Source organism: Carassius gibelio, chromosome A18 (assembly GCF_023724105.1).
Source record: "Carassius gibelio isolate Cgi1373 ecotype wild population from Czech Republic chromosome A18, carGib1.2-hapl.c, whole genome shotgun sequence".
NCBI lineage: Eukaryota > Metazoa > Chordata > Actinopteri > Cypriniformes > Cyprinidae > Carassius > Carassius gibelio.
The window spans coordinates 2,320,958-2,348,749 of NC_068388.1; the positions used below are offsets into that span (position 1 = coordinate 2,320,958).

Sequence of the window (27,792 nt, forward strand, 5' to 3'; positions counted from 1 at the left end):
TGCAGAGGAACAAACGGAAAATTGATGATTAATCATCTTTTTTTAAGAAAACAAACATCTTATTGTATCCATTCAGTGAAATACATCAGCAAAAAAGTCATATTTGTTCATGCAGATGATAGATTTCTGTCAGTGATGCATTACCATCTTGATAAATCATGGAGAGCAGGGAAAACACTGCTTAAAAAGGACAGTTCACTTTCAGTTGCTGGTCCCCATTGACTTCCATAGTATGGGAAAAACACCAGCAACTGAAGGTGAACTATCCCTTTAATACAAAGAAAGAAATAAGATTTTTACTTTTGATTTAATGTCAAAGTGTGCATATATACATACTTTATGTATTTCAGAACAAAGTGATTCGTGATTATATTGCTTCTAATAATTTGGGCCAGTGTTTGATCTATTTTAATGCATTTGAAAGTTTTATTTTATTTTATTTTTTTGGTTCAGTAAAACAGTACGTTTTTAAACTGTACTGTAAGATTTGGGATCTTAAGCAAAACCAGTTGAGAACCACTGATTTAGATATTCTTTCTTTCTTTTCACAAGGAAAATGGGAAAGAGAAAATGTATTTTAGTCTTAAATTATTTCAAATTTTCATTAGTTGCTGATTTTGTATGGATGTGGTAGATCACGCTGCCCGCCAATTTTAAGAAGATGTAAATCAGTCTTAGCATTTGATTAAATGAAATAAATCGATGCACGAACTCATCGTGACCTGCGCTGCGAAAAGTAACAGGTGTCACGTGACACTGTATGCGATCTAGCCCTACTCGGTGTTTTTTTTTTTTTATATATGTATATATAAATTAGTTTATTATTATTATTATTATTACCCGAGTAGAGACTAGTAGTCACAGTAATCGCAATTCTGCCTGCTTGTTTCAGTTCTGATTGATCCTCAATAAAAAATCACCACTCGGTGGCAGCAGGAACCTTAAACATCAGCATAGTACGTTAAACCATATGTTTTGTGTTTTTCTGTCGTTTTTGTTTTGTTTTTCTCAGCTGGCTATAGCAAAAAGAGCGAGAAAAGGGGGTTCTCAAAATAGTTGAATTCTGTGGCTCGATAATAATTTTCGCCCTGTGTTTCCTCTTTGATAAATGTTGTAAAAACGCCCACGAGTGCTTGAGCAGTGAAGGCCCCTCCCTCAGAGCACAGAGAACATGAAATAAACGAGGAAATAGACACAAACACACAGTCTGTGGACACGAGTGTGTGTCTGATGGAGCAGTGAACCATAGAAAGCATCAATTCAGCCCTCAAACAGGTAAATGACGGCATTTCAGATCATGTTTACTGGGGTATTTTTCAAATGTGTGCAAGTGTCTGGGGTGTTCCCTCTCAAGAGAAGCATATCGCGGGGCTTTCTCCCGTTGAGAACGCTTCGAGTGTTTCTGTTGAAACATGTTTCGGGTTCGCGCGTGTTTGGAATGTTGAAAAGTTAAACTGTAACACTCTGTAACGAACTTGATACATTCATACAGTTGACAGAGTTCTGTGGTCCTGACTAATTTGAATATGAAGAATTGTTTAAGTTGTGGTTTCCAAGCCTGACGAACACTTGAATAAAATCTCTATAAAATAGAGCCTGCAATTTTTTTATCCAAAATACAGCAAAATCAATAATATTGTGAAATATAATATAAAGTCAAATTTAATTTATTCCTGTGATTTTCAAATCTGTATTTTCAGCATCATTACTCCAGTCTTCAGAAATAAACCTAATATGAAGATTTTCTGATAAAAAAAAATGTATTATAATTTTTTTGTTATGTTGAAGACAGCTGAGTTGATTTTTTTTCTAGGTTTTTTTGATATGGAGAAAGTTCAGAAGAATAGCATTTATCTGAAATAGAAATCTTTTGTAACATTATAAATAAGTTAATCATCACCAATTTTATAGCCTTCTTGCTAAATAGAAGTATTAATAGTGTAATGTATAATGTTATAAAAACGTTTTATTTCAGATAAATGCTGATCTTTGGATCTTTCTATTCAGCAAAAAATCCTGACAATTTTTACTTAACTGTTTTAAATACTAATACTAATAATAAATGAGCAACAAATCAGAATATTAGAATGATTTCTGAAGATTATGTGACACCGAAGACTGGAGGAATGATGCTGAAAATACAGCTGTGCATCACAGAGATAAATTACATTTTAAAATATATTAAAATAGAAAATTAGTTATTTAAAATAGAAAAACGAATCACAATATTACTGCTTTTTGTTTTTGGTTCAAATAAATGCTGGATGGTTAGCCGAAGATAATTCTTTAAAAATATTTAAAATTCTTATCCAGATAGCTCAAACTTTTGCAAACACTATGGGAACATTGATTTAGTCCTTTTGACACAATGTGCATTGCTTTTAGTTTTCTATACTGAATATTTTACATTCCAGACATTTACATAAACCTTAGTTGCGTCAGTCCAGTAAGTGTTCATCTGAAAATAATACGAAAATTGATCACAGATGACGCATGTTTTATTATATTTTTTTTAATGCAATGACATTGACACATTTTAAGCATCCAGAAGCTTTCTGAGACCTTTTAAACTGCTCAAATAATATGTCAACAAAGACACACCCTCTGGAAAAACACTATGCCATCGCTGACTCATTCTCATGAATTGATTGTCCAGAAGTAAGATCCATGTGTTGTATAGTGTTTGTCTTCAGAAACCTGGATCTTTTGTGCTGTCAGTGGAATGGTGTGGTTCAGTAATTCCGGTCTGGATGGGTGTATGGTGTCTTAAACTGATTCAGCTGAGCTCCGAATCGATCTTTTCTCTCTCACAGTCGTGTCTAATGCTTTTATGGTTGTGTGCAGATGTGAATGGGGTTCCTCTTTCATTTGTAAATCCTGCAGGATGACCCCATGGTTTTCTATCAAGAGTGATGAACACCAGAGCAAAAAGCAGAAGTGTACAGTAAACTAAAGGAGGGGCCAGTCATCTTTATCAGATACTTACAGACAATTTCTGAATTTTTTTCCTCTTTTTGGATCTTCTGGTTTGACGTTGTGATACTGAGTCACGTCTCACTGCTCATGTGGCTTTTAGATGTGCTTTGCATGAAAGTTAAACTGTTTTACATAAGAAATAGTTGCCACAATGTCATTCCAAACCCAAATTAATGACATGCAGCCAAAACCATTGCTTTTAAGGCATTGGTCAATTTTGAGATTTCTTCCATAACATTTATTCTTTTTAAACTAGTGGAAAGAACACATCCAAAATACACATTTAAGTGTTAATTGTTTATTTTTTCTTTTGATTTATTTGAACCATATTCTCCTGTAGTGCCTTGCCATAATATTATTATATTTTACACAAAAATAGATGTTTAGCAGAATGTCAGAACCTCTGGATTTTCATTTGTGTTTTGTTTAAAGAGATATCCACTGTATTCTTAAAGGAATAGTTCAGCCAAAAATCTAAATTTGCTCAAAATGTGCACACCCTCCAAGATCAGGATGAGTTTTTCTTCATCAGATTTGGAGAAATGTAACATTGCATCACTTGCTCAGCAATGGATGCTCTACCGTGAATGGGTGCCGTCAGAATGAGAGTCTAAACAGCTGATTAAAACATCACAATAATCCACAAGTAATCCACACCGCTCCAGTCCAGCAGTTAATATCTTGAGAAGAGAAAAGCTGCATTTTTGCAAGGAACTTACAATTCATAAGGTAATGTTTCCTTTTCCTCTATCCATAATATTGCTTTCTGATTCAGGCGAGAAATCTGCACAGATCAAGCACCGTTTACGAGCCAAAACAGCTCTAAACAAACGTGTGTGGATTTTGATGTGAGAGACCATAGGAAATGACTTTATTTCACTGGAGGAAATGTTATTATGGATTGTAGATTTTGGCTGGAAACAACGGATTGAAGTTGAAAACATCTTAATGATGCATTTGTTTCTCACAAAGATGCAGCCTTTGGCTTCATAAGACATTAGAAGTATATTTCATCCACAAATGAAAATTAAGTCATCATTTACTCTTCCTGTTGTTGTTCTAAACCCGTGTGCCCTTCTTTCTTTTTCGGACCACGAAAAGGGATTTTAACAAAAATGTTCCATGCGTGCTTGTCTATAAAATGACAGTATATGGAGATCAATGTCAAGCTTTTTATAAAAGACGCAAAAGTATTACAGAGTGGTTCCATGCGACATGTGCCGTATATTCCAAGTGTCCAGTTGGTCTCTGTTGCTTTTTATTAATCTTGATTTTTCACACAAATGGTGCTTTTCTTGGGCGAATCGGAGTGAACTGTGGTGCTAATAGTGTCCTGAACACACAGTCCTCCACTGAGACCAACAGCCAAGTCAGGATATTCTTTAAATGATTTGTTGGAACACTTGGAATAAATGGCTTGTCACATGGGACCACTCTGTGATACTTTTGCATCTTTTTTTTTTATTTTTTATGTTGATCACCATACACTGCCATTATATGGACAAGCACACGTGGGACATTTTTTTTTGTGTGAAAAATCTCCTTTAGTGGTCCAAAAAAGAAAGAAAGGTATACAGCATTCAGACAACACAACACTTTTGGGTAAACTATCTTTTTAAATTTTCTTATGGCCTGGAGTGGATTATTGTGATGTTTTCATCAGCTGTTTAGACTCTCATTCTGACGGCACCCATTCACTGCAGAGCATCCACTGCTGAGGAAGTGATGCAATGCTACATTTCCCCAAATCTTGGATGTCCTGAGGCTGAGCACATTTTCAGAACATTTTAATTTTTGGCTGAACACTTCCTTTAACGTCAAACTCTGTTGAATGTTATTCGGGCCAGAGATACGCATTCCAAAACTGTTTCTACATTAGGCTTTTTGCTCTATTATATAAACAGCCAAAACTCAGTTCCTGTTCTGAATAAATCATATTTCCTCTGAAAACACACCCGTACAGCGGAACAGATCAGACACAGTGAGGGGTGTTGCAGCGTCCAGGTCAGGTTCCTGCATCATGATCTTTAGTCCGTGTGTCGTTCCAGACAGAAGGATGTTCTCGTCAGTGAAGCCGTTTGAAGGCCAGCAGTTTTCAGCCCTGAGGAAACAGTGCCAGCAGAACGGGACTCTGTTTGAAGACCCCGTCTTCCCCGCTGTGGACAAGTCACTCTTCTATAGCGGGAACCGCATCGGAAAAGTCACCTGGAAGAGACCGAAGGTAAGGAGCAATCACCACACGAATGCAAATAATGCAAGTTATTTCTATCTTAAGCTGCATCTATCTTAATTTTGTCTGTTTTCGCTATTGTATTAGTTAATAAACCTAATTGTTTTAGAATCAGGTTTATTTCATAAATCTGATCATTTAACACTTAAATTTCAGGATTAAAATATGAAACTGATTATTGGTCATTTAACTTTTTTTTAAATAATTAAATAACTATTTTATAATGCAGATTATTTTATAAATCTGATCATTCAGCATTTGAAGTTCAGGATTACAGTATGGAACCTTATATTTGTATATTTTTCCTATTTGATTAATAAATAAGTCTAATTGTTTTATAATCAGAGTTATTTTATATATCTGATCATTGAACACTTGGAGTTCAGGATTGAAATATGAAACTATATTTGTATATTTTCCATATTTTATTATTAAACAAATTGTTTTATAATCAGGGTTATTTCATAAATCTGATCATCGAACACTTAAAGTTAGGATTAAAGTATAAAACTTGTAATTAGTCTTTTTTTTAACCTATTTTTCTTTAAATAAATCGAATTTATTTTTTAAATCTGAAAATTCAACATTTGAAGTTTAGGATTACAGTATGAAACTATATATTTTCTCTATTTTATTATTAAATATCATAAATCTGCTCATTTAACACTTACGCTTCAGAATAATAATCTGAACAGAAAGTACTAGTAAAAGCAGTAGTAAGCAGATAGCACTGGTTCATACAAAGATTTGATAATAAGTGCCCTTTCACAACATTAATACACTTGAATCGTTTGAGGGTTGATTTTACGGCTGGTTCACGTCATCACTGATCGGATTTGATCTGTGTGTGTAGGGAAGGTGTGGCTCTTTTGGCCGTAGATCTTGTGTAACTGCACAACACCTATTACTTACATGTTAAAACTCATGCCAGATAAAGTGTTTATAGTTGAAACAATAGCCTCTTCATACAGACCCCCGCTTGACTCCTTTCTGAATGCTTGCAAATATTATATTTAGCCAGAGATTATAATAGTTATTGTTTAGAAATGTGCATGAGTAAAGGTTTGTGTACAGGACTGGTTTCCTTTAGCAGTCATAACTGAAGTCTAGTGTTGGGATAAATTCATGTTTTCTTAGAATATAAATAAACCTGAGCTGGGATATATGTAGATCGTGGCAAAAATTATTAATAAATCTGTTTTGATATGTAATATTCAATACACTACCATTCAGACGTTTGGGGTGTATTAGCATCTTTGACGAGCTTTTGACACATCTTCAGAAATTCATAAGCAAGCACAACCTTTAAGTGCAGACTGTCTTTATAAAAAAATAAAAAAACATAAATGTAATGATTTGTTCTGTATGAAATGTGTTGTTTCTCCTCTTCTCCTCCCTGCTGTTTTCAGCAGCATTTAGCTGAAGCTCATCACACAGAAACAAGCCGTAAAGATCTGTCAATTAAACTGAATCTAGTCCATTAAAGGCTCTGGGAGAAATCTTTTTTGCAATCCATGAACTAGTTAAATATGCATGAGGTTTTAATTGACCCTTAAGTGGACTGTCATTTGTTAGATGAGCTTAAAGCTTGCTTTATCTAGTGAGCGGCATTTGAGTGCATTTGATCACTTCTATCACTTCTCTTCAACAAACTAAAAATTTGAACAGTCTTTCATGTCAGAAACATGAAAAAACCCTAAGTTTAAATCTAAGCATGCTCAATAGTGAACACCACTAGAAAGGTCACACAGAGCAGCATGTTTGCCTCAAACGTTCAGGACGTCCATCATGAATGACTGTTCTGTTCAGGCATGTGAGTGCTATGTAGTTGAACAAGTGCAATGCAGTCTTCCTCCTACTAGAAAGCTCCTGTGTCATGAACCGCAGCGTTTCTGCTGAAGATCAAGTCTGTTTTGTTATCTCTGGCCGGTGGCAAAACAGACCTTCACTAATGACTGTCACATGAAGCAGCTCTTCCTTACTGCAGCTGATGTCTGAAACAATACTAGATGTTGTGTTGAGGAAAGCTGGGCAGCGAGTAAGAATGTGCAGCTCCATGTTTGTAGTGTAGGGATGCATACTTTGGCCCCAAAAAATTATTACTTTTTTTTTTTTAAACAATTTTATCATTATATTATCAGTATGACTTAATAATAATAATAATAAAGATAATAATTAGTATTATTATTATTTATAATAACAATAATTAGTATTATTATTTATAATAATAATAATAATAATAATAATAATAATAATAAAGTATTATTATTATTTAGAATAATAATAATAATTATTATGATTATTATTATTTATTATAACCATAATTAGTATTATTATTATTAATAATAATAATAATAACAATAAATTATTACTATTATTATTTATAATAATAATAGTTATTATTATTTATAATAATAATAATTATTATTATTATTTATAATTATGATAATAATAATCCATTTTAAGTATAATATTACTATAATAATTAAAAAAAGTTTAACTAATTTTTTTTAAAATATTAACTAATATTAAAATATAATTAAAAATAGTTTTATTTTTAGTATCGTTATTATTAACAACAATAGGAATGATAATTAATAAGAATTATAATTACATCTTAAATTCTTAATTTTCAACCATTAAATCGTCAATCTTTAATTTTACTGGAAAACCACAGGAAACCTTTAAAGTTTTTTTCTTTGTTAGCAATAGGTTCATAAACGCTTCTTACAAATCAGGTGAAATTAATAATGCACGTTGCGTTCCCAAATGCATATGTGCCTAAATGTGGTTATAGTATATTGATTTAATTAAACCCCAATCATTCAAGTTTTAATTAATCATTCAACACCAGTCTCATCCGCATAAAATAAAAAATACTAGTCAGTCTCTGTCTTTTTTGTTTGAATATCTTGAATTTCATGCTGACTTTTAACCAGAAAAACCAGCTTCCCTATGTTTGTTTCATTTCAGGAGAAAACGAATCCTTAAACTAAGCTTTTAAATGGTTAGTTAGAACATTATGCAATTTCAGCAGTCAATGCACATCTATGACACACTAAACATGTTAACCAAGAACAGAAAAAACATGTCTGGATTAATAACCGGTGACATAAACACACTGCCCTGCGGTCCTTCTGTAACTGGACTCTCTTTAATACATGTGTGATCATAGAGGATCATGGGAATCTCTTTGTCTGTCTGTCTGTCTGTTTGTATATAGGAGCTGTGTGAAGACCCACACTTGTTTGTGAACGGGATCAGCGCTCATGACCTGAACCAGGGGCAGCTGGGAAACTGCTGGTTTGTGGCGGCCTGCTCCAGTCTGGCCTCCAGAGAAGCTCTGTGGCAGAAGGTGAGTTCATGTTCGTTAGATGTTACCATCAGAGCCGTTGAGAAATAGTTGAGACACTCCCATAGGCTTCCAAAGGAGCTGGGGAATGGGGAAGCAAAGCGTGTCATGGAGCAGTCAATAGATCCAGTTTTGAAGCCCATTCATTTCAGTGCTTCTCGAGGACACTCGCTGGTGAATTGAAGAAATTAGAGCATTTTTTACATTTTAACATTCATTTCTCAGGACTGTGGACAGTAGTGGTATTTAAGAAGTGTGCTATCGTAACGTTTCTCATTAGATAATCAATATTTATACTATAATTTCACTTAGAAATAGGAGAAACGCCTTAATAGCGACTATAACCAGATGCTAGTTGTCATATGTTTAAGGTTTTAGTCTTTCTGCAATCTTTCTCTCCCTGTAGGAGGTTGAATTTGTTGTTTAATTCTGTATTTGCTTGCCTTTTTTAATATTCACTTATGATGTATGCTTGCGTGAATATCCTAAAATAACACTGGAATGTAATACAACTTTTTAATGTATAAAAATAGTGTTTGATAATGTCTAAATAGGCATTCAAATGCAAAAAAAAAAAAAAAAAACATGGACATCTAGTGGTTAAACTGTGGCATTACATATGAATATTATTTTTCTGGCCATCAATGCCCTGTAATTTGCCTCTTTGCACTTAAAAAATGTTTTCTCCGTTTTAAGTATTAACTAAATTAAACTGAACTTAGATGTAGTACAATTATTCACTCCTCAGAATAAAATGCTATTTTAAAAGGTAAGTCAGCGTTGTTATCAATACAGAAACAGTGCACATTATATGTTAATAATTACTGGAAATTGCTGCAAATATAATGAAATTGCTGTCTGTGCAGATTGATCCTGATTAAACCAGTTCAAACATACTGACAGAGCAGAGTTGTTTGAAAAGCATGTCACAACTCTCTTTCTCAGTGCATCTGGATACAATTGTGTCAACTCTTTTAACTTGACATGGCGTCTTAAAATATGCAATAAGACGCTAAAAAACCAGCAGAAAAAAATAAATCGGAGCACGACGCCGGTAAAGCCAAGGTTATGGGTTCAATTCCCAGGGAATGCATGAACTGATAAATAGTATATCTTTAATGCAATGCTAGTTGCTTTCTATACATATGCAGTACTGGTCAAAAGTTTGTTTGTTTCCACAAAATTATTAAGAAAGAAATATGTTTCTTGAGCAACAAATCAGCATATCAGAATGATTTCTGAAGGATCATGTGACACTGAAGACTGAAGGAATGATGCTGAAAATACAGCGGAGCATCACAGAAATAAATTACATCTTAACATATTTTCAAATAGCAAAGAGTTATTATAAATTGTAATAATATTTCACAATTTATCTGTTTTTTACTGCATTTTTAATTAAATACGTTCATCCTTAGCAATCAGAAGAGATGCATACAAGTACAGTAAATTTAAAACAAACCCTTGCTGGATCTTACATTTCAATTATTTTACTTATTTCATTTTTTTGTTTTGTTTAGATGTCAGTTGTGGCTAATACCACCTTCATTTTAACTAAAATAACTCTAGTAAATCTGATATTTTGTCTGAAACGGTGATTACTGTGGTAAGAGTGTCCTCGCTCAATGATATCAGCGGCCCGCTCTCTTATCATTAGTTTGGTTAATGAATAGGTTAAATGTCGATGAAAGTTAATATTCCCTCTAGTGAGAAGGATTGCACCTTACTAGTCAGAAGAGGTGAGTTAAATAGAGTTTATTATGCTGTGGGAAATCATTCTGCTTCAGTCTAGACTGACACATTCACACCATATTCGCTCGTCATAACCCCGCAGGGTTAATTATTGCCTGGAAGATACCTGTGTCTGTCTTGATGAGTAGCAGTGTGTTTGTGTGTCCTTTAAAGAGTCTGAAACACTGAAGCATGTTAAAACATCGGCATGCCTTGTTCAGTCTGAATGCTTTCACATCATGTCTGGTTTTATCATAATTACAAGTTTTCATAATTTCCAACTCTGGGATTGTACTTTTGAGTTATTAATATCTTTGGACGGCACAGAATCCTTCAAAACGTCAAAACTGATCAATGTTCTTGATGTCTGTAAAATCAGGGCTCAACCAAGATGATTTTTACTTGCCTTGCCAACATTTCCACGACAAAACATTTTTGAGCAATCTTCTTTTATATTTGTTAGAAATATTTCAATATTTAAATTGTTTTTATTTTTACAAAAACTCTGTAATGCAAATTTAAAAACAATGCAAAACATTACTGATTGGTTTAATTTAGGGATGCACCGAAATGAAAATTCTTGGCCGATACCGAAAACCGAAAAAGAGAAAACCAAGGCCGAAAACCGAAACCGAAACACTGAAAGAAATTATGCCAATTATTAGTACCATTGCATTTATTGCTATGACCGTGTACTAACTTTACTAAAATTAAGACATTGCAATTGCATAAATTAATATTAAAGTTTCAAAGATAATTACAATAACATAACTTGTAATTATAAAATACATAAAAATACATAATTACAAATGATGCAAATATTTATTAAGCACATTGCAACAATGCACAGTATAAAATAAAATTCAAACCAAAAATGTATCCCACTCATGTGTATATTTAATAATAATGTACAGGCCTACTGGCCTGCAGAAAGGTTTTAAAATGAACAGTTCTCTCATAAAAACAAAGTGCATTTAGGTGAAGTGCATTTGAAATTGTTCTCTGTAGGACTAGAAAGTGCATCACTTCTCCAGTTGGCAAGACTGTTATCACTTCTGGGGATGGGGACTTCAGACAGATAACCATCTAGCTGTTGAGCAGTTGAGCTTGTCATCTGCCTGACATTTGAGAAATATTTGAAAGAGTGTATTTAAATAGGGCCAGGGCATAAATGAACATTTTTATCAAATTAAAGCAGAAATCTAGCAGAAAATCTAGCATAAATATGGCTACAATCTGATATTATGTATGTATATATGTTTGTGTGTGTTTGTATATATTGTGTGTGTGTATATATATATATATATATATAGTAGCCTAAAGAACAAAATAGCCAACGTATTATTATTATTTGAGGCACTTTCTTGCAGAATTCCACTGAACATATCAGACAACGATGGTGCATGCCCCTCATCTGGTGCAGAGACCAGTGTTTTTTTCTGCGCTCTGATCTGTCTCCTGCACTTGGCGCTTCTCCGTCTCCACGCGGGTTTTCCGCATCCAGCGCGGCCTGCATTATTTCTCGTGCGCGCTGCCTAATTTCCGCATCCAAGTAATGGTCTGTATAACGCGGATCAAGCACATTCGCGAAGAAGTGCAGAGGATCCGACAAGATCTCAGTGAGACGTGTGCTAACAGACTCTATAAGACTGTACTTTTCTTTGTTTTTACTTCGTGGTCCATCTTAATCTCTTTGTTAGGAGACGCTTTAGTGCTGCGAATAAAGGAATACGAAGAATACGAGAATGTTCTCACTGGTGTGAAGTGAATGTCGCGTGGAGCTCGTGGTCTTTGCTATGCAGGTGCACGTGCAGGTCGCGGTTTCTGTTTGCGTCATCACAACATTTCGGCCGTGTTGTTTCGGTGATAAAAGTCTATCGGCCGAAAACCGAAAAAGCCATTTTCGGCCGAAAATTTTCGGTGGCCGAAATTTCGGTGCATCCCTAGTTTAATTATTTTCTTTTAGTATTTTTGTTAGTTTTTTATATATCTAATAAACTTAAAAAAAAACAGTTTGTTTTTTAGTTCTAGTCTTTTTCGTATTACCTCATTTTGGTACTTAAATGAAAGTTATAGAAATATTGCCCTGGCAACAAACTGAATTGAAATCAGTTTTATAAATGTTTATAAATAAAAAGGTTTATAAATAAAAAGGTTTATAAATAGATACATTTTATAAAAAATATTTTTATAAATAAGTTAAATTTTTCATGAAATATTTTATTTCAGCTATATTTTAACCCCTTAACTGTCACTCACGTTTTTGAAGATGGAGATGAATGTGCATGATACAAACCTACATTTTTATAATTCATGACTGAAAACATTTTGTAACATGATATTGATGTACCATTTACATGGTAATGCAATGTTTGATTTAAAAATGGGTTTTAAAGGATGAATTTTGAAATTTTAAGTTTTCAGTCGATATATAGCTTCTGATGATTTCTAAAATGTGATCGAGAAAAAGGCAACGAAGAAGTTTCTTTTTTTTTTTTTTTTAACCAGTCAAAACTCCTCTTATAATTTGGATTTTTGAGGGTGCACTCTTGTCATAAATTACTTTTCCTACATCATTTTTAACTAAAAACATTGGCAAAATATATATTTGGGAGTCTTAGACCTTTCCAGCGAGATATAGTTTTTCAAGTTTAGATTAGATTTGATTGTAATATACGGGACGGGGTGACAGTAAATGGGCTTTAATTAGCAAAAACTATTTTATTAGTTTAAATGTGTTTTAGAGATCAGTTACAACATCGTTTTTAGTTTTCAGCACATTATTACTGTGCTCATGTTTCCAAGATGATCACAAACCATTTTTGCAATACTGACCAAACATCAGACGCAGAACACAGTATAAGTGTGGCACAAATATTTCTATGAATGTTTGGGTGTTGTTTTGTAGGAAATATTAAAGGTCATGTTGATTTGGATTTTACAAGACTTATTTTTCACGAAATAAATCCTCAATGTCAGCTTGTTCCTGTTTTCTACAGTGGATCGGTGATTCCTCGAGTGTTAACTCATTATTTCACACAGAACGTGACGTGTTTGCAGGTACACTGTAATCCTTCCAAACAGAGTCATGGGATGTGCTTCATTATTAGCACGGGTTTTGTTTTAGAGAGGGAGATTTCCTCGATGGCTTCTGACTAATTGGAGACTTGGGGTTATTACCTCTCTCCATGTTAACTTGTGTCCACAAACGATGCACACTTGTGGACAAACACGGAGTCCCACGAGACGACTTCTCTTGGTTTCTCTGTCTTACACATTTCCAGATGCGAATGCATGGAGAAAGTTTTTTAAAAAGCCTTTCCGTTCACTCATGAGCTTACAGTCGTACGTCATCCGTCCACGTAATTCTCATTAAAGAGCCTCGCGGGACGCCCTGCCGTAACGCACCTCACACAGATATACACCAGTGCGCAGGACGCCGAGCTCTCCATCTCCCTCCGAGCGCTGCGTTCTGTCTCTACTAGACGTGTCGTTTCCTCCTGAGGTCTCATTACTGTCTTGTAACACATCCCTGTCTTCCTGCCATCCCCCTGAAGACCTGCGTCACACACACACACACACACACACACACACTCTTTTGTAGTGAGCTGCCTACCTAGCCAGTATTTCAAGATGCTAAAGCTCATCTTAAAGGTAGACAGGGATCATATGTTGACATTTAAGAACTTACTTTGACCATTTTGTTAAGGCATCACCACATCTGTGCTTCAAGGAGAAAACCATCCCAGAATGCATTGCAGCTAGCTCTGTAGGGGGAAAATTAATCATTTTAATTGTGGGATGGCTCTTATTCATGTTACATGTACTTACTAAATAACAATACACTATGCAGGATTACATGCAACTAAGTAACTTTAATATTACTTGGTAAGTATTTGTATAATTATAGATTAAATGACCCAAATTAACCCTAGAATTGTACTTTAAATGAAACCTTAAAATAAAGTGTAACTAATTTTAGTTTAAGCTTTAGTAATTATGTGCTTTTGTCACTTAAAAAATAAAACAAAAACTTACTAATTAGGTTTAATTTATTTAATTTTTTAGTTATAGTTTTTTTTTGTGTGTGGCACTTTCAGTATTTAGTATTTCTTATTTTATTTAACTAAAATATTTTGATAGATTTAGTCAATGATATATATATATTTTTTTTTTGCATTGCATTGCATTGCATGAAATATCAAATAATAGTCTGATATGTTGGAGCAGATACCCAGTGCTTTTTAAAAACTTTTGTGAAATTTTTTGGATTATTAAAAAATGCATATAATTTATAATTATGCAAAACTGATTTACATTTTATTTGCAATTTACAACTTTTTGTATTAATCTCAATAGATTGTTATACATAAAGTAAATATAGTATTTTATTTCAGCTTTCATTTACAAAACATTTTTTAATAGTTTTTATGTTTTGAGTTTGCGGTGTTGACAAGCTGAAACGTTAGTTATAAAAGTACTTTTTTATATAATGCAAATAAAATATTTTTTATAATTTTATATAATATTATATATTATAAATTAATAAAATAATTGCAATTATAAAAAAAAATCTGTTTTAAAAATCTAATATCTATTTTAACCATTATTTGAAACCGAGTTATAGATGTTCGTGCCTGGGAAAAAAAACAGTTTCATGGATAATGTGAGAAATGTAATGGAAACACTCGATGACATAAACGACTGATGAATTAGCTTTTTGAACCAGTTCATTGAATCAGTGAGTCATTCTTCCCAGAACTAATGCGTGACACTTGCCTGAAGGCAGGGCGCTTTGATTGATTCCCGAAGTTGATTCGGCTGTGTGTTGGTTAGAGCCGATGCTGGTCAAGACTGATGACCTTCCAGTACTCAAAAATAAAATAAAACACTCACATACAGAAACAGAATGATTGACACATATTTTTTTATTGAGCTGTCTATAAGCATCAGAATGGCACTGGATTACATATTCACCGGACAAAATGCATAAATAACAATCTTTCTAAAATGTTGCTTCTCTGGACCGCAGGATGAGGAATGAATCTAAATCAGTAATACATGGCATTGGTGAAAAGAGAGCATCTGACCTGTCTGGGGTTTTAGGATACGATGCTCGGAGAGACTCGATCTGTTAATTGTTTTTGGTGAAGGTCAAAGAGCAGGAGATTTTCTCTTTGGTCGCTCCCTCCTTGAAAGCGAACAGGAAGTACATGACTTTCCGCACCTTTGCCAGCTCCGCGATCCTCTCTCCGAACTCCTGGATATCCGCCTCCAGACACTTGATGGGCAAATCGTCTGGATCTCCGGCGTTCCTCCAGAACTGGCCGATGGGCTCCAGCAGCTGCCTGGTCATCAGGTTGGTCAGGTCGGGCGTCCAGAGCTGGCAGATGCCGGTGACGGTGAAGCGTCCCGTTCCTTGCAGGCTGACGTTCCAGCGGGAGAAGGTCAGGTCCTGTTGGCTGAAGTCCAGCTTGTAGACGGACTCGTGCGGCAGGAGCAGTCTCTCTCCGTCCTGCCGCTTCTGGCCCTTCTGCTGCAGCGACTGCACCCTCAGACGCATCACCTCCGTCAGCTGCAGGTCCTCGGTGAAGGTCAGCTCTATTTCTGAACCCATGACCGGATCGTCTTCGAGTCGAGGGAGGATCGGTGCGCTTGTGGCTTGTGTCTGTGTGCGACTGAATAAACTCTCTCCTCTCTCAGCCTTCACTCTTTCCATCCCACCCCTCCACCCGCCTCTGTGGCCCCGCGGGGCAGAAAGCCTGGTTTAGTTGGGGACTTTATTGATTCTGCCACACATGCTCTGAGCCTCTGGATGAGTTTTGGGAGCAGAAGGAGGAGCGACTCAACCAGAGGTTCACTGCTAGAGTTTGACGTGTTGCAGCACTAGGCAACAGATGCTTAGGATATTATTTTTTTAAATTATTATTTAAATATGCATCTGATTGATAATACTGCTTTTATTTATTTTATTTTATTTTAACCCCACATTCCCTTTACCTAATGCCAGTAGATATATATTTGTATTTTATTTGACACCACATTTCCTTTACCTAATGCCAGTGGATATTTAATTTTAATTTTTTTTTTTATTTAATTTTATTATTTTATGTTTTTTTTTTTTTTTTTACCCCACATTCCCTTTACCTAATGCCAGTGGATAATTTATTTTTTTATTTTTATTTTAATTGTTTTTATTTTTTATTATTTAATTTTTTTGACCCCACATTCCCTTTACCTAATGCCTTATTTTGTTTTATTTTATTTTATTTCATTTATTTATTTATTTATTTTTTAATTGTTTTTTTTTACCCCGCATTCCCTTTACCTAATGCCAGTGGATAATTTATTTTTTTATTTTTATTTAAATTGTTTTTATTTTTTATTATTTTATTTTTTTTGACCCCACATTCCCTTTACCTAATGCCTTATTTTGTTTTATTTTATTTCATTTAATTATTTTTTTTAATTTTTTTTTTTTTTACCCCACATTCCCTTTACCTAATGCCAGTGGATATTTTATTTTATTTTATTTTTTATTTTTGACCCCACATTCCCTTTACCTAATGCATATGGACATTTGACTTAAATCTAAAGTAATTTAAAAAAAAATTTTTTTTTTTTTTTTTTTTTTATGTCTGATTATTTTCATTAGATTGTCATGCAGTAAAAATCAAAATATTATTATAGACTAAGTTTTTAGTATTGTGGTATTCTGACTTGAGGATTAAATGTGCTTAACTGACAAGAAAATGCAAAAAAACTAAAGCAAAACTAATGCTATTAAAATTTCAGAAAATTTGAAACTATCCAAAATGTTGAAGTACTAAAATTTTCAATGTAAATTATTAATATATATATATATATATAAAAAACAAGATAATAATTATTTAATAGTAAAACAACATTGCTTTAAATAGTGTTAATTTATTACTAAGCTCATGTCATTCCATGACTTTTTTGTGGTTTTTGTTTCTCCCACATTTTCCTCGTCTGCATCAGAGGTCTGATTCTAGTTATAAAAAAGCAGTGTGTTGTCTGTTTATAGGTTATCCCAGATTGGAAGGACCAGGAATGGGACAAGCAGAAACCGGAGAGCTATGCTGGGATATTTCACTTTCGGTTCTGGCGTTTTGGAGAATGGGTGGACGTTGTTATCGATGACCGACTGCCGACCGCAAACGGGAAGCTCATCTACTGCCACTCCAACGACAGTAATGAGTTCTGGAGTGCACTGGTGGAGAAAGCCTATGCCAAGTAAAACCTCCAATATCACACATCATATATAATTTGTTTTAATAAATGCTGTTCTTTTTAACCTTTTATCTATCAAATTTCCACAGAAGAATAAATAAATAAAGCAGCACAACTATTTCCAACATTGATAATAATCAGAAATGTTTCTTGAGTAGCGAATCAGAATATCAGAATGATTCTGAAGATCATGTGACACTGAAGACTGGAGGAATGATGCTGAAAATACGATTTTGATCAAAGGAATAAATTACATTTTAAAGTATATTAAAACAGAAAAGTGTTTTTTAAAATTTTAATACTATTTCAGAATATTACTGTATAATTCTGTATTTTTGCTCAAATAATTGCAGCCTTAATCAGCAAAAGAGTCTTATTTAAGAAACATTAAATATCTTACTAACCCCATATATATATATTATTTGATCAAAAATACAGAAAAAAACAGTAATATTGTGAAATATTATTACAACTTAAAATAATAGTTTTCTATTTGAATATACTTAAAAAATATATTCCTGTGATGCAAAGCTGAATTTTCAGCATCATTCCTCCAGCCTTCAGTGTCACATGTAACATCCAGTCAATCACATGATCATTTAGAAATCATTCTAATATTCTGATTTATTATGAGTGTTGGAAACAGTTCTGCTGTCTAATATATTTGATCAATAAAAGGTTAAAAAGAACTGCATTTATTCAAAATAATAAAACAATTCTAATAATATATTTTCTTTACTATCACTTTTTATCAATTTAACACATCCTTGCTGAATAAAAGTATTGATTTTATTTAAAAAGAAGAAGAAAAAAAAAAATTACTGACCCCAAATTACTGACCATTAGTGTATATTGTTATTACAAAATATTTATATTTTAAAAACATTGCTTCTTTTTTTTTCTTTTCTTTTTTTTTACTTTTTATTCATCAAAGTATCCTAAAAAAGAATCACATGTTCTGAAAAAATATTAAGCAGCAGAACTGTTTCCAACTTTGATAATGAATCATCATATTAGAATGATTTCTAAAGGATCATGTGATAATGATCCTAAAAATTCAGCTTTGCATCACAGAAATAAATGATCATTTAAAGTATAATAAATTTAAAAACAATTATTTTAAATTGTAATAATATATCACAATATTAAAAAAAAAAATCTGTATTTTTGATCAAATAAATGCAGGCTTGATGAGCAGAAGAAACTTCTTTCAAAAACATTAAAAATAGTAATGTTTCCAAACTTTTGGTCTGTAGTGTATATATATGTACAATTCTGATATGCTTCTTAATACTGGTTCATTTATCTGGTCCCTCTTGTCTCAGGATCTGTGGATGCTATGATGCTTTGGATGGTGGAAACACGGGGGACGCTCTTGTGGATTTCACTGGTGGCATATCTGAGCCCATGGATCTGCTGGAAGGGAAGTTCAGTCAGGATGAAGAGGCCCGAAATCAGCTGTTCGAGCGCGTTCTGAAGGTCCACAACCGAGGAGGCTTGATCAGCTGCTCCATTAAAGTGAGCTTCACGTGCACTAGCATGTAATGCATTCATGCGTCTCATCTCAGTCTTGTGTTCATATTTGGATTCTGGTTTTCGTAGGCGATGAGTCAGGCGGACATGGAAGCCCGTTTAGACTGTGGCCTGGTCAAAGGTCATGCGTATGCGGTGACTGATGTGCGTAAGGTGCGTCTGGGCACCGGCCTGATGGCGTTCTTTAAATCCGAGAAGCTCTGCATGATCCGTATGAGGAACCCGTGGGGCCAGAAAGAGTGGATCGGAGCGTGGAGCGACAGGTTTGTGAACATCTGGAAATTGTTTGGTGTTACTGTCGAGCGTGTGTGGTTTATAAAGGAGCCTGAACACATTTAAACACTCCTGCATGATACTCCAACAGGAACTAAATTTACTATTTTGTGTTGTACTGTTTGTGCAACACGAGGAAACTTGGCTTTATTTAAGCCTGGAGTTTTTCCCAGCCTTCCCCTGATGTAAATAGTTTGATTTAAGGCACAGAAGCACTTCAAGTGATCATGTAAACAAATTCCCCAGTTTCTAGACAACATGCGCCTTATGCTAACATTCCCAAACAACGAGGAAGAGAAAGATTTAGAGCGAGACATGATTTGTGAACGAGAAGGATTAAAGTATTAAAGTTATTGTGTAGAATGCATGACTCACCCATGTAAAAAAAAAATGTAAAAAATAAACATATGATAAGATGATATGGAAAAAAACAGGAAATGTTAAGGCTGTGGATGCATCAAACCACAGATTGTTATTTTAAATGCTCAAATGTATTTTTGTGTTCATAATGCCACCTACTGGAGGACAAACTCAACATCAAGTGTCATATTTCAGCATCGTAAAATGCTTTAAATACTTTTTTTGTTCATGCTTCGGCCAGTTAACATTGAGTCAGTACTGACTGTGTTCACATTGCAGGGTTTTAGGAGAGAAAACAACATTTAAATACTCCAAATCAGGAATCTTCAACCACTTGTTTAGTGACCTATAACATGTGAATAATGTAATGTTAACTCGTTTAATTTTATAATGCTTACATTGCAAATTCATCAAAATAATCAGAATTGATGTACAGGATATTAAAGCATTGAATTTTATTAAAATGCATTTTAATTTGTACATTTTAATACAATTTAATATAATTGTTGGATGAAGGTAATTAAATGTTTACATTTTAATATTGTATTTTCTTAAAAGCATTTTTTTTATTAAATCAAATCAAAGTTTAAAAAATACAAAAACAAACATATAAGATATGCCATTAAAGGCATATTGGTTAAATATCTTATATATATATATTAGGGGTGTAACGATACGCGTATTCGTATTGAACCGTTCGGTACGACGCTGTCGGTTCGGTACGCGGTACGCATTATGTATACCGAACGGTTCGTTGGAGTAATTAATTATATTTGAAAAAAAAAAAAAAAGAGAGAGAGAAATATAATGATATGCGTTCAACAAGGTAGCCCAATAACCCAAACAACGTAACAGGCAACGCCCCTGACACTGCCGAAGAAGAAAAAAACACCATCTTATATGTTTATGTTAGGCTACTCAGCAGGCGCTCGCTCACTCAGTACGCGCTGAAGGCTCGTTGCAAAATAGCCAATGCGTTTAACAGACTAGAAATGAGAAGATCCTCCAATAACCAACAGGTCTGGTGTTTGGGTGCACTTTGGATTCCCTTTAAGCTATAATGGTGATGGCAAGAGAGTGGTGGATAAAAAAACAACGGTATGTCGCATCTGCAACATGACAGGGTACACCAGCGGGAATAAAAAAAAAAAAATAAAAAAAAAAAAAAAACCACCAGCGGGAATATCTGGGATATATGCGTCAGTACTATCTGGGAAAAGACGAAAAAAAGGAGAAACATGCACGCAGCAAACTATCCCTGCAGCATTTAGAAACTATAGCTTACAGGGAATCCAACCCAAACACCAGACCTGTTGGTTATTTTAGGATCTTATATTTCTGGTCTATTAAATGCATTAGACATTTTGCAACGAGCCTTCAGCGCGTGCTGAGTGAGCGAGCGCCTTAGGGGCCGTTCACATATCGCTCCTAAAAACGCGTGGAAAACGCTAAGCGCGTCTTTCTCCTCCTTTCCAAAGCGCTCGGGCAGAAGCGCTCATGAGGCGTCTGTCTTTGCTAAGCAACAATGACGTGCTCTCTCCATGAGACGCGGAAATTTCAGCGAAGGATAAATGGATTTGCAGCTCTAAAAATCGCTTGCAGTAGCTCTGCTACTGAATTTATTTCAAAATTGCAATCCATATACAACTATGATCAGCTGTTCCTTCATCTTGGCTGAGCTCTCAACGTTGTTACGGGAAAGGATGAAGCTGATTGGTTGGTTCTTGTCACATGACCCGCGGTGCGCTTGCGGCATTCTGAAAAGTTGAGATGTTTTTACATTTTGCTGTATCTAAAACGTATCGAACCGAACCGAACCGAACCGTGACATCAGTGTATCGTATCGAACCGAACCGTGAATTTTGTGAACCGTTACACCCCTAATATATATATATATATATATATATATATATATATATATATATATATATATATATATATATGGCAAATCACTTTTTTATGTAGTATTTTATGTAATACAGATTGTTTCAAAGCAGCTTTACAGTAATATACAGTTTTACAGGGAATTTAATTGAATTGAAGCACTCAAATGTTTTTTCTTAACCCATCTGGTTCTGTTTCTGTCCATCTGCAGCTCTGAGGAGTGGAACAGAGTCAGTAAGAGCGAGCGAGAGAAGATTGGTGTGACCGTGGAGGATGATGGAGAGTTCTGGTGAGATCCATAAATGAGATTAATATTCAACAAAGAAATATTCTGATCAAATACAGATGTTTCTGGTTCCGGAAAACCCAAAACTGTCAATTTTCCCTTTAATAATAAACATAATGAGTACTGTCATTGTTCTCATCATTGTTAATATCTCAAATAATGTTTTAGCATTTCTATCTGTGATGTGCTGTCGATTACCATAGAGCATAATGTTTCTTTAAAAGCGGCATTGTTAAATTAATTCTTCATTGCAAAAATACGCATCCTCCCTTTCTGGCATCTTTTCAAAAGTTATTGGGTTTGCCTCGTTTACATGCATGACAGGAATTCTATTGCATGTCCGTTTTCACATGACACTATAATTTTCAAAACATTGTGTATTTTATAAATGTGTGTGTAACATATTTTTCGGACTATAAGTCGCACCTGAGTATAAGTCGCATCAGTCCAAAAATACGTCATGATGAGGAAAAAAACATATAAGTCGCATTTATTTAGAACCAAGAGAAAACATTTCCGTCTACAGCCGCCAGAGGGCGCTTCAGTGTAGACTACAGGAAAATGAGCAGCATAGAGCGCCCTCTGGCGGCTGTAGACGGTAATGTTTTCTATTGGTTAATTTCTCTCTTGGTTAATTTCTCTCGTTTCATGTCAAATTAATTTTGATAAATAAGTCGCACCTGACTATAAGTCGCAGGACCAGCCAAACTATGAAAAAAAGTGCAACTTACAGTCCGGAATATACGGTATATTCCCTAAAATAAGTAACAAGTTGAAATGTTCCATGGTTATTAACAGGCGCTGCACTGTGCTGTTAAGTTTTACTTGTACTTTTGGTTAAAGCTGAATTATTTGCACGTAAAGCATGCAGCTGCTGATTCAGGAAGTCTTCTCTTTATCTTCCTGTTGATGGTTGTTCTTTTCTGTCTCTCTGCTGCCTTTCCTCTCCCAGGATGGAATTTGAGGATTTCTGTAAGTATTTCACAGACCTGATTCTGTGCCGCTTGATTAACACGTCGTACCTGAGCATCCACAAGATCTGGGAGGAGGCCGTGATGCGGGGCTCCTGGAGTCGCCATGATGACCCTTTATTGAACCGCTCGGGCGGCTGCATCAACCACAAAGCCACGTTCCTCCAGAACCCACAGGTGCGGCGCCGGCGGGGGCTCGTTCTCTACTGTGTGTGTTTATTGTGTAGACGTGTGCTGAAGAGCGTCTGTGTGTTTTTCAGTATGTGTTCGACGTGACAAAGACCGAGGACGAGGTTCTGATCTGCCTACAGCAGCAGGACAAGAGAGCTCAATCCAAAGACGGGAAAGGAGAAAACATCGCCATCGGCTTCGATATCCAAAAAGTATGTGTATGACACACACAAATGAATCTTGAAAAAGATAAAGAGGCCTAATATTACATATTTTGATGATGCAGAGTTAAAAATGTTTTTTTTTTTTGGCACTCAAAAGTCAAAATCTGTGGTTTCAGTTCATCCTTCCACAAATGAAGGCCTTATGCAGAAAGCTTTAAATGCATAAAGTTATGGCATTAAATGTTGCATGCACTGCGAAAACGAAATATCTTCCTCAGTATTTCTGTCTTGTCTTCCAATACAAATATCTAAGCATTCTTAAATCATGATGAATTCAATGGAGATGAAAAGGGAAGATATAAAATCTTCTTTTCTAAGAACAGACATGTCAATTATTATTATTATTATTTAAGCATTGCATTATCATAAACTCGCTTTTATTGTCTTACAGTAACTTAAAACTTTAAGAGATCATATAAGCTTATAGTGATGCCTTTTATTTATTCCTTACATTTTCTTTATTTGGTCTTAAAAATCTTTACTTTACATTACTTTCATCAAACCTGCAGGAACCCTGAAACATAATGAGTTCTGTGATTGCTTACACTTACATTTAATCATTTAGCACACACTTTTATCCAAAGTGACTTTGTTTAGACTTTGATCTCATGTAATGTGTTTTCTGCATGTAGGTTTCTATCTGTTGCATAACACAAAATAATGTGTTCAGAAACAGTCATGCATGTGAAAAAGGAGAATTTTCAGTGATTCTGACAGGAACTTCTTGACTTTATAGTTCACCCAATTAAATAGTTATTGAAAGCAAAAATGCAACAAAATGCACATATTTTTTGAGAAAGCAGACACTATCTTTGGCAACAGCACCTCCAAATTAGTATTAGGATTTCATTTATCAAATATGGTTTTATTTGATTGATCGAGATGTGTTTTCTCACAGGTGGAGCTCAACCGGACGTACCGCATGCACACCATCCAGAAAACAGTGGGCAGCTCCATCTACATTAACTCCCGCAGTGTGTTTCTGCGCAAGGACCTGAAGGAGGGCCGCTACGTCATCATTCCCACGACCTTTGACCCCGGCCTGCAGGGAGACTTCCTGTTGCGTATCTTCACGGATGTACCTGCCGCCTGCAGGTAATGCATCAGAAATGTGTTTTGTACAGCAGTCTTCTCTCTGTGTAGCGTCGATTGTGAGTGTATTGATGAAGGCTGTGTGGTGTTTAGGGAGCTGGCGTTAGACGAGCCGCCCCACACCTGTTGGACGGGGTGTTGTGGATACCCAAAGCTGGTCACACAGGTGCACGTCCACAGAGCAGATGGGCTCGCGGCTCAGGACTCGGACGGATGTGAGTAACGTCAGGTTCATCAAATATCATCTGCCTATTCAAACCTGACACATTCGTGATATGCACAGAAGTCATCTGACATCATGAAATGGATATAAAAGAAAATGGTTCAAAATGCATGCACGTAAAATCTTCAGGAGTGTAATCTTATTATTATACACATTTATTGTAGCGCTTAACATTTTTAGAATTTTTGAGCATTTTTCTATAATTTCTGTATTGAAGGATTTTTGAAAAATGCATAAAACATTTACAGCCGTTATTTAATTATTCTACAAAAGTGTTATAATCGCCAAGTAAAATAATAAGTTATGTTATCCGACAACTTAAATATATTCAAGTGTACATTACAATACAGAAATGTAAGATTTTTAGATTTTTTTTATGCTTTTGAAAGAATTCTCTTAATTATTTGATCAAAACGACAAAAAAATCAACAACAGTAATATTGTGAAATATTATTACAATTTCAAATAACTTTTTCTATCTGAATATATTGTAAAGCGTAATTTATTTCTGTGATCAAAGCTGTATTTTCAGCATCATTACTCCAGTATTCAGTGTCACATGATCTTCAGAGTTTGATGCACAAGAAAAAAATTCTGATTATTATTAGAAACCATGCATTTTTTTAATTTTCAGGATTCTTTGGTAATTAACTTTTAAAAGAACAGCATTTATTTGAAATTGAATTATTTTATAACATTATCAATATCTTTACTATCACTTCTAAAAAAAAAAAAAAAGCATGCATCTTTGCTGAGTAAAAGTATTTTAATCTAAAATATTTATTTGTAATATTTATTTTCTTTATTTTTAAATATACATTTTTGCATGATTTCAATTCACCTTTTACTTAATGCATTAAAAAAAGATCCAGTTCTGTAATGTTTTAAATAACTTCCTGACATGCAGTCATAAGCTCTGTGATCTCATTTCCTGTTTCTTGATTTGCTTGTCACATGACGACAAAAATGTACTACTATTCTTAATAATAACAATTTAAAACATAACTGCTAAAAAGGACTGTCAGCTTTTTTTAATGAGACCAACCTGTTTGAAATTGACAGTGCAGTAATAGAAGTGCGTTTTGCTGTTTCTGAATGACATTTCAGCGTCTGACCCGTACGTCATCATCAGCTGCGAGGGAGAGAAGGTTCGTTCGCTGGTGCACAAAGACACACAGAGCCCAGACTTCGACGTGAAGGCGGTTTTCTACAGGAAGAAGCCGAGAGAGCCGATCTGCGTTCAGGTGCCGGTCTTCTAACAATCATTAGGGATGGATTCGCTCATGTTTCCTCCTGTAATCTGCCTCCTTCTCTCAATCAGATCTACAACAAGAACATTCTGAAGGACTCGTTCATGGGTCAGGTGACCTTGACTGGCGACCTGTCCGACCTTCAGAAGCTTCACACCCTTAACCTGCGAGACAAAGGGAGCCGGCAGAACAGCGAGCTCCCGGGTCAGGTCTCGGTCAGCCTCACGACCAGCGACGTCCTCGCCAACATCTGAGCATGTCACGGTGACCACAGAGGGTTTACAACACGTCCTGTGTCTGTGGAAAGGGTTACACTTCTATTCACCTGCTCTTTATCTTCTTGGGAATGTTTCGTGAAGGCAGATTTACTTGTTTACAAGCACGTTTTACAACTTAAAGGGATAGTCCAGTCAAAAATTAAAAATATTTACATGCACTCAAGTTGGCTTTCTTTCTTCTGTTGAAGATAGTTTGGCAAATAAATAGTTGACGCTAGCCATTGACTTCCGTAGGAACCAACATTATTCAGAATATCTTCTTTTGTTCACAGCAGAAGAAAGAAATTCATACAGGATTTACACAACATGAGAACAGAGTTAACATTTTTAGGTGCACTGTCCCTTTAAATGTATCATTTTCTGCTCTTATGTGCTTTCAGTTGTGTGTAAATACATTAAGGTATCGTAGTACATGCATTTATATTAGTATATGAAATAACATGCATGCATATATCTAAAACCACTATGTACTATTCATATATGTAGTTAGGAATTTCAGTTTTATGATCATAATCTGATCTTTCGTTTGCCAAACGATCTGAAATGGAGGGCGTTTAGTCTCTCGGTTGTGTTTTCACTTTAAAATACTTGCCATAATCTTGACCACATGTTGATTTTTTTATTTTTATGAATCAGTTTATCAAGCTTTTGTGAAAGGAAACATTTCAACAAATGATGTGGTGTTTTATTTAGTGTTTTCATGTGTTTACCAGATTCCAGGATTCGTATTTAACATGGTGTTTGAAGTAAATATTCCATACAGGCATGTGAAAATGTCTCTATTTAAGGAAGAGCCAATGCATGATGAGTATAAATCTGTTTTAGAATCGTACAGCTGTTAAAAAATACATTTTAAACATTTAAAAGACATGATCACTACTGTTTACTATATATTATCCACACAATTGTGAAGAGCAGTTATAACCACTAGGTGTCAGTAAGTCAACAGAGGAAGAAGCAGCATGAAATATGAACCAAAAATATTATTATGCATTATATAAATATCAGATTGGTCATGTTCTGCTTCTTCACACTCTGGTAATAGTCACAGACAAACTTGAAAAATCACAATGTCATCATAAAGCCAAAACTGTTCTCCTGGTTTGACACTTTTTCGATGTGAAATGTGAGAATCTCAGTACATCTGTGCCATTTTACAACCACTATGAATTCTTTAGATTTTATTATTCATTATTTTTCAGTTTCTTTGCGTGTGATGTCTGTTGTTTACAGATGAATAGATGTGCCTTATCAGAACGGGTAAAAAAAGCCAAAGAAATCTTAAACATATTCTGTGATGTATCTTTTTGTATTTTAGAAATTGTGTTTTTCTCACTCTTTTACAAAATGAAATAAAGTTTAATTGAATGTTCCGTTACTTGCATAAAAATACTGTTGTTTTTTGGTTTTGAACCGGGTTTCTGTGATCATGCAAAATATTGGAATTGGAAAATTGCTATTTTCAGACTTGGCTCGTAAAAATAAAAAACGTTTTGGAAAAGCAAACTCAATATGATTATATAAAAAAATATTGTATGATAAAATATGTGTTAATGTTAATATTTTATTTAATAATACCAATGTCTGAATGAATGGAAATGTCAAGAATTTCATTGGTCAAAAGCTCGAATCATCATCTTAATAATTTGTGCTTTTTTGTGTGTCAAATTGTCAAAAACTGGATTAATTTGGATATTATTCTGA

The 27,792-nt window shown here is 34.7% G+C and overlaps 2 protein-coding genes across 2 annotated transcripts; one reads left to right on the forward strand and one right to left on the reverse strand.

Annotated features, from left to right (window-relative positions):
• Window positions 1-1,124: 1,124 nt before the first annotated feature.
• On the forward strand, window positions 1,125-27,466 carry capn5a (calpain 5a). The gene is made up of 13 exons (XM_052531842.1): window positions 1,125-1,275; window positions 5,025-5,197; window positions 8,430-8,561; window positions 17,338-17,546; window positions 18,869-19,061; window positions 19,146-19,339; window positions 21,805-21,882; window positions 22,832-23,027; window positions 23,111-23,233; window positions 24,144-24,340; window positions 24,431-24,552; window positions 25,668-25,804; window positions 25,882-27,466. The coding sequence occupies exons 2-13, from the start codon at window positions 5,033-5,035 to the stop codon at window positions 26,062-26,064; spliced, it is 1,929 nt and encodes a 642-aa protein (XP_052387802.1). The 5' UTR covers window positions 1,125-1,275; window positions 5,025-5,032; the 3' UTR covers window positions 26,065-27,466.
• Window positions 15,200-16,223, reverse strand: ompa (olfactory marker protein a). The gene has a single exon (XM_052531843.1). It carries the CDS (start codon window positions 16,006-16,008, stop codon window positions 15,424-15,426), a length of 585 nt encoding a protein of 194 aa, XP_052387803.1. The 5' UTR covers window positions 16,009-16,223; the 3' UTR covers window positions 15,200-15,423.
• Window positions 27,467-27,792: the final 326 nt, after the last annotated feature.

What these genes read in the sequence shown, in the direction of transcription:
- ompa (XM_052531843.1), bottom strand. Translation starts at nt 16,008, where the DNA reads ATGGAAAGAGTGAAGGCTGAGAGAGGAGAGAGTTTATTCAGTCGCACA.
- capn5a (XM_052531842.1), top strand. Translation starts at nt 5,033, where the DNA reads ATGTTCTCGTCAGTGAAGCCGTTTGAAGGCCAGCAGTTTTCAGCCCTG. An exon ending in GAGGATGATGGAGAGTTCTG is followed by an intron (nt 21,883 to 22,831) that starts GTGAGATCCATA and finishes TTCCTCTCCCAG; the next exon opens with GATGGAATTTGAGGATTTCT. An exon ending in GGCTCAGGACTCGGACGGAT is followed by an intron (nt 24,553 to 25,667) that starts GTGAGTAACGTC and finishes ATGACATTTCAG; the next exon opens with CGTCTGACCCGTACGTCATC.